The 12,224-nt window shown below is 43.9% G+C and overlaps 2 protein-coding genes across 8 annotated transcripts in view; one reads left to right on the top strand and one right to left on the bottom strand.

The window, feature by feature from the left end:
• The window catches only part of TRIM37 (tripartite motif containing 37), a 213,840-nt gene that overhangs the window by 62,215 nt on the left and 139,401 nt on the right, over positions 1-12,224 (bottom strand). The gene's annotated exons all lie outside the window — the stretch shown is intronic.
• Positions 1-12,224, top strand: part of PPM1E (protein phosphatase, Mg2+/Mn2+ dependent 1E) — a 214,921-nt gene that overhangs the window by 196,158 nt on the left and 6,539 nt on the right. The window contains exons 4-6 of the mRNA XM_056814203.1: positions 3,396-3,584; positions 6,915-7,058; positions 7,308-7,401. Coding sequence (XP_056670181.1) covers positions 3,396-3,584; positions 6,915-7,058; positions 7,308-7,401 — 427 coding nt within the window. The remainder of the gene's footprint in view (positions 1-3,395; positions 3,585-6,914; positions 7,059-7,307; positions 7,402-12,224) is intronic.

Here is a 12,224-nt window from a genome sequence, read left to right as displayed (position 1 = left end):
GGACAAATTGTGGGAGTAGAAACACCGAGGAAAAGCAACTGCCCGACTACAGCGGTTGAGGGGACACGACAGAGGAGAGACTCTAAACGAACACTCTAACACAAATATTAACAACATGGCAATAGGTTCAAATCAAGAACACATGTGATACCCAGTGGAATCACGCGTCGGCTATGGGGGGTTGGGGGGAGGAAAAGAAAATGATCTTTGTCTCTAATGAATAATGCATGGAAATGATCAAATAAAATATTATAAAATTAAAAAAAAAAAACAAAAAAAATAAGCACATGAAAAAGTGCTCTAAATCTCTGATAATCAGAGAGATGCAAATCAAAACAACTCTGAGGTATCACCTCACACCTAGCAGATTGGCTAACATGACAGCTATGGAAAGTAATGAATGCTGGAGGGGATGTGGCAAAGTAGGGACATTAATGCATTGCTGGTGGAGTTGTGAACTGATCCAATCATTCTGCAGAGCAATCTGGAACTATGCCCAAAGGGTGACAAAAGACTGTCTGCCCTTTGACCCAGCCATAGCACTGCTGGGTTTGTACCCCAAAGAGACAATAAGGAAAAAGGCATGCAGAAGAATATTCATAGCTGCGCTCTTTGTGGTGGCAAAAAATTGGAAAATGAGGGGCTGCCCTTCAATTGGGGAATGGCTGAACAAACTGTGGTATCTGTTGGTGATGGAATACTATTGTGCTAAAAGGAATAATAAGGTGGAGGAATTCCATGAAGACTGGAACGACCTCCAGGAAGTGATGCAGAGAGAAAAGAGCAGAACCAGGAGAACATTGTACACAGAGACTAATACACTGTGGTATAATTGAAGGTAATGGACTTTTCCATTAGTCTCAATGCAATGACCCTGAACAACCTGCAGGGATCAAGGAGAAAAAAAAAACCACTACCCATAAGCAGAGGACAAACTGTGGGAGTAAAAACACTGAGGAAGGACAACAGCTTGACTACAGGGGTGGAGGGGATATGATCGAGGAGAGACTCTGAATGAACACCCTACTATGGAAACCAATAGCATGGAAATGAGCTTGGTTTGTGGACCCATGTGATACCCAGAGGAATCACGCATCGCCAATGGGAGGGGTGGGGGAAGGTGGGGAGAAAAAGAAAATGATCTTTGTTTCTAATGAATAATGTTTGAAAATGACCAAATAAAATAATGTTTAAAAAAAAAAAGAATTGACACTAAGAATTGATTCCAAGGCAGAAAAGCAATAAGGACTAGGCACCTGGGGCTAAGTGACTTGCCCAGGGTCATACAACTAAGACATGTCTGAGGTCAGATTTTAACCCAGGACCTTCTACCTCTAGGCCTGGCTTTTTACCCATTGAGCCACTTGGCTGCCCCTGTGAGTTCCTATTTATTAATTGAATCATTCATAACTCTTTTTTTGATCCCCTTTGGATACCCTTAAAAAAAAAACGCACCCTTATCTTCCGTCTTAGAAACAATATTGTATATTGATTGCAAAGCAGAAGAGCAGTGAGGGCTAAGCAACTGGGGCTAAGTGATCACACAGCTGGGAAATGTCTGAGGTTAGATTTTGAATCCAGTTCCTCCAATTTCCAAGCCTGGCTCTCTATCCACTGAGCCACCTAGCTGCACCCTCATTCCCTCTTATTTAAAAATCCCTCTAATTCAATTTTTTTAAATGGTCTATAAAAAAACAAGGATAAAAAAGACATTCTATTTTCAATTTATTATTTTATTAGATCTTCACAACATCTTGATAAGGTTCACATCACTCATCCCTGTTTAACAGATGGTAGAGATGGAGGCACAGAAAAAGCCAAGCAGCTTGGTTATACAACCAGTCACTGGTTGGGATGGGACTAAAATCCAGCTTTCCCAAGTCCCAGGAATAAAGAGATTTGCAGTTGAAATCACAGCTGCCTCACAAAAGAAGCCTGATAGCAAGTGGTCCAAAGAATTGTAACCAGTTCTTCAGACAAGAAGTGATTTGGAGTATTTGTACAACCCAGCAGAATTGCTTATCAGCTCCAAGATGGGGGAATGAGAGGAAAAGAAAATGAATCATGAAAACATGCGAAAATATTTTTTCAAATAAATGTTAAAATTTTTTTAACTTAAAAAAAATGATTTTTGGTACAAATCTGTGATTGTCAGCATGGGGACCTCCCAGGATGGCTGCAGAGCACTATTTGTTCTATCATTTGTAATCTTAGCCTGGAAGAGATGGTTAAGTGACTTGCCAGGTTCACACAGATAGTATGTATGTCTTGGAAGGAAAACTTTTCAACTTTTCCTGATGGCATGGCTGGCCCCTTAGCCTCAGTGCCATGCTGAGCTGTGAGGGCAGCTAGGTAATTCAATGAATAGAGAGCCAGGTCCTGAGATGAGAAGTCCTGGGTTCAAATCTAGCCTCAGAAACTACCTGGCTGTGTGACTCTGGACAAGTCACTGAACCCCCATTGACTATCCCTTACTACTCTTTTTGCTTTAGAACCAATTGGTTCTAAGATGGGAAGGTAACAGTTTAAAAAGAAAAAAAAAGAGCAAAGCCAGCAAGGTGGCTCAGTAAATAGTGTCAGACCTAGACACTCTTCCTAGGTTCACATTTGACCTCAGACACTTTCCTACATGTGTGACTCTGGGCAAGTCATTTAACCCTGTTTGCCTCCATTTCCTCATCTATAAAATGAACCGGAGAAGGAAAACTCCAAATGGGGTCCTGCAGAGTCGGACTCAACAACAATAACTATCACGGGGCATCCTTGGCTTTGTACACTGTCAGGACCTTAAGGCAAGGACACAGGACTCCATCTGGCATGAATTGTGAGCAAAGACATGCGATCACAGGCTGGCTTACAGAATTCAGGCCTCATATGGTGAGGGTTCTTGCCTCTGTCCTAGACATGTTCACATGTGACTTGTACAAGTGGTGTGCATTCTATAGAGGTTTCCGATGTTTTAATGTTATTTTAGCACCTTCATTCCATAAAGGCTTTTACTTACTGCCTTTTCCTACGGCCTTCCTCCTCCTCCACCACCACCTCCCCCTTTGGCTGTGTGAGGAAGGCTTGGAGCAACTGTGCGTGGGTGGTTTCCATGGTACAAAGTAGGAACTTCCACAGAGAGGGGCAGTTCCGCCTGAGCTAATTGGGCATGTGTATTCCAGCATACTGGGGTGGAAACACACATGCCCTGGTCCTGCAGCTACGGCAACCACTGATAGAAAAGGGAGACATTTTTTTAATTGTGGAGGCAACTAACTTCACGAAAGAGGAGGAGGAGGAGGAATAATAATAATAATTCATAATAATAATAAGAGTTTTGAAGGCGGCGCCTTATCTCATTTCCGCACACCTAACAATGAATTCCCTCTGTGCTCTGCTTCCTTTGACAGGACCAAGAAGAACAAGCTTACTTTGCAGTGTTCGATGGGCATGGCGGAGTCGATGCTGCCATTTATGCCTCTATCCACCTCCACGTGAATTTAGTACGGCAGGAAATGTTCCCCCATGACCCTGCTGAGGCCCTGTGCCGGGCCTTCCGGGTGACTGATGAGCGTTTTGTGCAGAAAGCAGCCCGGGAGGTTTGTAACTTCTTCATATAAACATGGGCCCGAAGAAGAACCCTTTTTGCCCTGAAATGTAGATTAAAACCACACCAGTTTAGACCATTGATTTAATCTGTAGTGAAAGGGCTCCTGAGATTCAGACTCTGCTTCCTTCAGCACCAACACCGTCCCCTCGGGCCTTACCCCCCTCCCAGCCCCAAGCCTGGCATTTCTTTACGCGTCTGAGGCTCTAATCCAGGCTCTGCTAAAGCTCTTGTAGTTTGCACTCCCTCTCCGGCATTTGCAGTGAGTTGGGCTTTCATGAACGTAGCCCTAGACGTAGGGTTCATTTGGGACATCCTGGAGAGTGCTTGGCCGGAACTTGTCTAGAAATTTCTCACCCCTGGATTTGTCAGTTAAGTTTTTGCTTTCTTAACCATGAGTGCCTGTAGCGGTCACTATAATCATTTATTTCCCTGTCTTTGGCTAACAAGTTTGGATCTGGTCATGAAGTCAGCAAATTGGAAATAGGTGGGAAAGACCACTTTAGTGTCCTGTCTTAAGAGCCTTGGAGAAGAATTGGGATGAGACGACCCTCCTCCTGGTATCAGTCTGGCCACCTCTGACCCAGTTCCCCTTGCCGGAATAAAGAGTTTGAGTCTCTTCCCTATAGTATGATAATTTCCCCTATTTAAACACGGATTGACTCTGAACAACAGAAATGGGATACTGGGAAAACCATTTTTGAACCATGGATGCATAATTAACTATAGATTATAAATTGTTTTTTAGGTATTGTTTTGTTTTTTATATAGATTACATTTTTATTATATGTACACACATTACATATACTATATTACATACACAACACATACATAACATATTGTGTATACATGGATGATACATAGATACATGCGTGTGTGTATACATAGTTGTGTCATGTTTCTGTCATGTCTGATCTTTGTGACCCCATTTGGAGTTCTCTTGGCAAAGACATTGGGGTAGTTTGCTATTTCCTTCTACGGCTCATTTTACCGATGAGGAAACTGAGGCAAACAAACCACATTAAGTGATTTGCCCAGGGTCACATAGCTAGGGAGTGTCTGAGGCCAGATTCGAATGTGGGAAGATGAGTCTTGCTGACTCCAGGCTCACTGAGCTGCCCCTCCCTGTGTGTGTGCGCACGTGTGTGCGTGTGTGTGTGTGTGTATAAAAACAACTAGCATGGAATGCTGGCGGTCTTATCCAAGAACAAAGTAAGCAATTTTATAAAGTAATTGACTGCACAGATTGAAAATGATGCTCTGATCCCGGAAACGTTAACGCTGTCATGGAAGGGGCCGGATGTGGGGTCAGTTAGGAAGAGCTGCCGCACAAGCCAGCAGTAGAGATCAGAACGTGGTGGAGAGTTCCTGATGCTCTCCCTGTGCCTCAGTGAACCTAGGGATCCTGCAGACGATAAGCAGGCATTTCCCTTCCTTCCCATGATCCCAATGATAATAGTCACTAGATTCTTACAACTAAAGTCAGTTTGATTCAGTTCCGCAAGTATGTGCCCGGAGCTGTGTATACGAGAATGGGAAATCAAAAGATGCATTAAACAAACTCTAGGTTGAATATGAAAGGTTTTTTTGATTGAACTCTATACCAAGTGCGGGGTGCTAAACCCCTAAATCTCTGGGGGCTACTCAAATACCATCGTGTCTTGGCTTTTCCTATTGTCCATCTTAAGCGTGGACCATAACCCCGACAAATGATTTAGAGATAATTCCATCCCAGAAACCAAACATGCCTTTAGATCTTTTCTCTTCCTCATTTCCTTTTTTCCATTTCTTCAAAAGTATGCCAATAGGGGATAGCTGGTTGGCTCAGTGGATGAAGAGCCAGGCCTGGAGTTCAAATCTGGCCTCAGACACTTCCCAGCTGTGTGACCCTGGGCAAGTCACTTCACCCCCATTGCCTAGCCCTTATCGCTCTTCTGCCTTGGAACCAATACACAGTATTGATTCTGAGACGGAATGTAAGAGTTTAAAAAATAAAAAAGAGCACACCGATATTCCTCCCTGTATCAGTGCTTGCTTGTTTTCTCTGAAGTTCCAGCCAGCCTCAGTCTTCCTAACAGCTCACTATCTTAAATCATTTAGATCTCGCACAGCAAGCTCCTTTTCTCCCTCTTGTGCCGTTAACTGCTGAGAAGAAAGTAGCTATTCCTGTTGTGAAACAGCCCTGCCTCCTGTTCTCTCCAGAGGATATGCAGCAAAACGTCTTTATAATTTGTACTGAGGGGCTGAATTATCTGCATGTTGTGTGTGGGAAGACATTCCAGCGGTGGGCGAGGATTTAGAACAAACAATCAGCTTTCCCCATGACGGAGATGGGCCGCAGGGAGGGGGAAGGGTCACTTGGGTGTGCTAATGGCCTCAGCACCCTTGAGAACGCCAGGAATCCCAAGCTTCCGGAAAACGTTTTATCCGCGTTTCATTCTCTCTGCACGTCTCAGAACAGGCTCTGGGCTAACCTATAAACCGTAGCACTGTAGGGGATGCAGAAATCATTGGGCCTTTCACACGCGCCATGTGGAGGCCTCACACCACTGGCTCCGTTTTCCCCTTCCAGTGAAATGCTATAAATCAGTTTGGCAAACCGGGGGCCTGAGGCTATGTCGTTTCCGTGACCAAATGATTCAGTAGAGCCCCTGGATCGGGGACGAGTAGCGGATGCCCCATCGATAAAATGGGAGGCAGCACCCACGTGGCTTACGTCACAGGCTTCTGAGGGCAGTCAAGGAGAGGACACACGTGAAAATGTTATTTTGTTTTAAACCCTCACCTTCCGTCATGGAATCAATATTATGCATTGGTTCCAAGGCAGAAGTAAGGGCCAGGCAATGGGGGTCAATGACTCTCAATCCACTCAAGCCACCCAGCAGCTTCCATGAAAATGTTGTTGTTGTTTTAATTTAGTCAATTTAGAACATTATTCATGAAAATATTTTTATAAGCTCGGTGATTCGAGAACCAGGCCTGGAGTAGGGAGGTCCTGAGTTCAAATCTTGGCCGCAGCTACTTCCTAACTTGATCCCCATTGCCTAACCTTCATTGCTCTTCTTCCTCGGAACCAATGCGTGTATCGATTCTAAGACAGAAAGTAAAAGGTTGTAAAAAATGAAAAAAAAATCTTAAAAATTTTAATTTAATTAAGTATAATGTATAATGTTATAATATAATGTATATAAAATAATGTAATGTATAAAGTGTTCTGAACAGCTCGCCTATTCCCTGCTTGGTTGGAACATAAATACTTTTTAAGGAGAATTCCGCCCCTCCAGATCTTCATTTTCACTGGCTTTGCATGAACCGTTTTCAGAGCTTGCGATGTGGGACCACCGGAGTGGTAACCTTTATCAGAGGCAACATGCTCCACGTAGCCTGGCTGGGCGACTCTCAGGTCATGCTGGTGAGGAAGGGCCAAGCCGTTGAACTGATGAAGCCACATAAGCCGGATAGAGAGGTGAGCAGCTTCTTTCTTTGGTCGTCATCTAAGGTCTCTCTTCCAACTAACTATTCGTGCGATTATGGTTCGTTTTTATAACTCCCTTCGTGCCCTCCGCAACCGGCTTCTTTAAAGACCCTGGAAAAGGGGAGCCTCTTTCCAGAAGGGTCTGCCATCCCCCTCCCCTTTCATTCTCCTGATCACTCTCCTAGAGCCGGCTGACGTGTTCTGTTTTCCATTTTCCTGTTGTGTGACGCTGTGATTTAGGATGAGAAGCAGCGCATTGAGGCCCTCGGGGGCTGCGTGGTCTGGTTTGGGGCCTGGAGAGTAAATGGAAGTCTGTCTGTCTCCAGAGCTATAGGTAAGAGATTATCCCCCTTTTTAGGCTCCCCAGCGTGCCTCAGTCTCTAACTGCCTAAACGTTAACTATGATGCAAAGCCAAGAGAGCTCGTGGTACTACTTAAACAGCAATTAAGGAATCTCTTAGTTACCGATTCATAGCCTTTGGTCTATGGAGTCAGGTTCAAGTTCCATTATCGGAATGAAAAAAGCAAAGCTCAGCACGAGGGGCCTACAGGTCTGTTGGCTTCTTTATTGAAGGAAGCCTGAGGGTGGGGGCCAGCATGGTAAAAGAGCAGATAGAGCCCCAGGCATGGAGCCTGGAGGATGGGGAACACATCTGGCCTCAGACACTTGCAAGCTGTTTGACCCTGGGCAAGTCACTTAACCCCCACTGCCTAGCTCTTGCTGATCCTCTGTCTTAGAACTGATACTAAAACAGGGTTTTTTTTGGATTATTATTTTTTAATGAATTGACCAGAGTCTCTCAATGCCAAGGATCTCCCAAGGTCAATGGGAATGATTCAAAATATACATTTATTAAGGGCGATACGTAGTATCACTTCTAAGACAGAAAGTAAGCGTTAAAAAAAAAAGTATATTAGCATTATTGGGCAACAAGAAAGAATTCCAGTAGTAAGTTTTGGGGGAAGTTGCAGCACCAGAACTGAAACATAAAGAGTATAATAGCTCAAGAAGGGTAAAATGTTACAAATACCCAGTTCTTTCGATTGACCTGAGATGGGTAAATGGGGCCACCAGTAGCACTTGCTCTTCGAGGTCTGGCTTGCTCTCTGAAGCCAGCACCAGCTCGTAAATGGGTTTAATAAAAACGTAACCAAGATAGAGGTCATTCTCAGAAAACACTTTGTGCTTTTAGGTGAAAATTATTTCCAACTGTGTTTAATGTGGCAATTGGCTAGATAACGTCGGGATCTGTTCCTATGAGCCTTTGTGAGGAAGGGCAACAGAACTGGCTCCCCCTAAACCAAACGGCCCACGGAGGGGGCAGCCGAGTTTGCCGTCATCGTGAAAATCTGTGAAATGGAAGAAGCAGGTTGTACGTAGTCCTGGTCCACTCAAAGGACTCCCTCTGGGCCACAGACCCATCACTCTTTAATATGGCCAAAGCTTATCCATGTCACAGCAATGATTTTGACAGTGTTCTCTAGATAGCCTACAATGGTCTCTACTAGCTCCTTTGTGATTTGTAATTCTTGTTTAAGAATCCTTCTCGTCCTGATTTTCCTTCGGCCACATCTCTGTCATTTGCCCCCACTCCCAAGGTCACAAAGACAACTGCCAACTTCCTTAGGAACCGGGCACAGCAATGGGATAAATGAAACGTGTGCATATTCTTCCCATCTAATTTCACTCATTAATTTTAACCTTCCTCCATTCCAAGGCTGTTAACAGAAGCTAAAAGGATTCTCTGAGCTTCACCTCCCTCTTGCCTACTCTTTGGTAGAGGTGTTAACAAGCTGTTGAAAGGCCCAAATGTGGGGAGCAGCTAGTAAGAGAGAGGCAATGAATTTCTTTATAACTGCAGTTAGTGAAGGACTCTAGACTAAAAAGCCCAAAGGGAAAAATTCTCATTTCTGGAATATAGTGCTGGATTAAATCTTTTTGATCCCAGAAGTCCTGTGAATCATCTTTAGACCTAGTAAGCACAGGGATCCTTAATACTTGTTAAAGAACCAAGCAACCTACTACAAAGGAAATGGAAAGGAGAAGTGAAGGAGGAAACGGGAAAAATCTCTCTCCTCGATCTTATTAGTGATACATGACAACCAAGGTTTTTCTAGATTGTGAAAAAAAAATTCTCTACGTACAACATAAACATAATTTGCATCTTCAGAATAAAATCTTTTAAAATCGTTTCCTTCTCATGAGCCCTTGAGGCATACCTAGGAAGCTGCCAAGGGCAGACTGTATTTCCTGGTGAACAGAGGGGTAGATTGAAGATAAAAAGTCAGTGCTACTTCTATCATGCAGTGGATTCATGCCTTCCTACCAAGTTTGGGGGCGAAATGTCATGAATCTGACATCCCACACAAGAGCAGGTGAAAAGCCAGAATCTTGGCAGGGTGCGCTGGGCACAGATCTTCACATGCTCCATTCCAAAGTAACAGTTGCAGTAGCCCTTTGACTGAGAATTTGGGAACAGTGTGAGTCAGATCACAAGTATTTTTAGAGCTGGAGTTCAGCAAATGATAATGATGATGATGATATTATAGTCAGAAGAGAACGATCAATAGAGGCCATTGAAGGCCCATGACTGAGAATTTTCATGAGATTAAAGAGACAACTAGAAGCCACCGTAGCCTCCGAGGAGTGGAGAAGTGAAGGAGGAAATGGGAAAAATCTCTCTCCTCAATCTTATTAGTGATACATGACAACCAAGGTTTTTCTAGATTGTGAAAAAAAAATTCTCTACGTACAACATAAACATAATTTGCATCTTCAGAATAAAATCTTTTAAAATTGTTTCCTTCTCATGAGCCCTTGAGGCATACCGAGGAAGCTGCCAAGAATGATGATGATGATCATAGTTATAACAGCTAGCATGTATATTGCACTTACCTGGTGCCAGAGATCGTGCTAAGGTACTTTGCAATCATGATCTCATTTGATTCTCACAGTAACTCTGTGAGGTAGGTGCTATTATTATCTGCATTTTACAGATGAAGAAACTGAGGCAAACAGATACAGCTAATAAGTGATCTGAGGTCAGATTTGAACTCAGGTCTTCCTGGCTCCATGCCCGGCATTAGAGGCACTGGGCTGCCCAGAGAGGATCCGGCCAGGATCGTTGGAACAAAAGGAAAAGGGCTGATTTTGAAAACTATTTGGCATGGCAATAGCTTCAAGGTAAAGATGACGTAAGTGTCTTCAGTGTCCAACAGCTGGGGGTGTGAGGGGATGACAGTCCTGATAACGGTGGGAGAAAAGTCAGTGGCGTTTAGGGGACTAAGAATGTCTGGCGGTGGTGACATGCCCTTGATTTTGATAGCACGGTGTAGTGGAACTACTGGGCCAAGAGAAATGCCCTCGATTCAGGGCTCTTTCCACTTTAACGATATATGTGAATATTCACCAAATAGTGGGCATCTATGGTAGACATTATTCATTTGAAGGGCTAAAATAGCCAAGCAGGCACATTTCTGGCAATTTCTTGCCGACGTGAAACTGTAGACGATCTGAGAAGTCAGGGCTGGGAATGAATCTAACAGTCATGGATGCGCTGTTTGAGGGAATTGGTTTAGGGTGACCTGTGGAGAGAGGAGCATTATATTTGTTAATGACTCAAAGCTGGGCAGGCTAGCTACAACAGAAAACAGGTCTGTGATCCAAAAACTCTCGACAGGGCAGGAAAATGGAACTGATTTAACAAGATGAAACTTAATAAGGAAAAACATAAAGCCTTGCAATTTACACTAAGAGAAACAACTGCAGAAAGATAGGAGCGACTTCTTGACAATAGTTCATGGGGAAGTCTCAGGGGTTTGACTGAACTGGAAGCTTATTATGAATTTAACGGTATAAAGTGACGGCTGAAAATGTGATTGAGATTCAGGCCTCATTAACAGTTATACAGTGGCTGGGGCCCTGGTAAGAAGGCCGTAGCGCCCTACTGGGAGTATCATGTCAGTGCTGGGGGCTGTGCTTTAAGGAAAGAAAATCCACCTCAAAACAGAAGCTAGAGAAGGCGTGGCCAGTCCAAAACTGTATATGACAAATATCGAGGGTTCAGTGGATGGCAAGCTCCGAGTAAGTGGAGAATGCAATATGGAAGCCAAAAGGAGACAATGTGATCTCAGGCTGCGCTAAGAAGCAGTCGTGAATGAGAGGTGTCTTACCTTGCCTGGATAAGGTCACGTTGTGGACCCCCAAGTTGCAGAAATAACCACTAAAACTGGGGAGGTGAAGAGGGTGGTGAAAAGCCTTGAGATGGGTGTATATGATGATGGGTTGGAGAGACTAAAGATATTTAGCTTGCAAAAGGGGGAAGGACAGCGACGTCCTCAGCATCTCATGGGCTGTCACACGGAAGAGGGAGTAGATTTGTTTGCTTGACCCTAAATGGCAAAACTACATACAGTGGATACAAGTTGTACGAGGCAGACGTAGACCATTTGTCGGGAATGCTTTTGAAGGGATTCTCAGCTGGGTACAGGCTGAACTAGATGACCTCTGAAGTCTCTTCCAATTTTGAGATTATGAAAACATGCATATTGGCAAACAGAACGTCCAGCGGATGACCGGAATCATCCTGGGACTTGACACCCTGGCCATGCATTCCTGAGGCAGTGAAGAGCAGAACTGGCCAGGTTTGGCCTCTAGAGGAGGCAGAAGCAGCTGTCCTGAAACAAATGGCTAACTTCTGCATTAGGGAACAAACTTGTCTACGTAGCTGTGGAAGTAAGAACTATGACCCGTGGGTAGAAATTAAGGGGAAGCAGATTTTTGGCTTGAGGCAATCAAGATAATCAAGAATTAAAGTTGTCCAACAATGCATTTGGATGGATGGATTGTGAGAAGAGTTCTTTGCCACGGGAAGTATTTAAGTGAAAGTAAGACGGCAGGGACAGATGTTTGAAGGGATTCCTGCATATGGCATACTTCCAGGGTTCTATAAAATTAGACGAATGTCAGCTATGATGTGGCTTATCACCGACACCAGTGAGGAAGGGACATAATTCTTCCCTCCCTAATCTTATGGTACTGTCAAGTCTTCAAAATGATGTGCAAAGAGCTTTGCTTTAGGATTATGAAACCTGGGTTTGAATTCCAACTCCAATACCAATTTGTAAGATCTTAAGTCATGTATATGAAAGGATCTT

This window comes from Monodelphis domestica, chromosome 2, assembly GCF_027887165.1.
Source record: "Monodelphis domestica isolate mMonDom1 chromosome 2, mMonDom1.pri, whole genome shotgun sequence".
NCBI classification, from domain to species: domain Eukaryota; kingdom Metazoa; phylum Chordata; class Mammalia; order Didelphimorphia; family Didelphidae; genus Monodelphis; species Monodelphis domestica.
The sequence above is the reverse complement of the archived record's forward strand: the minus strand, read 5'-3'. Positions and strand labels throughout refer to the sequence as shown.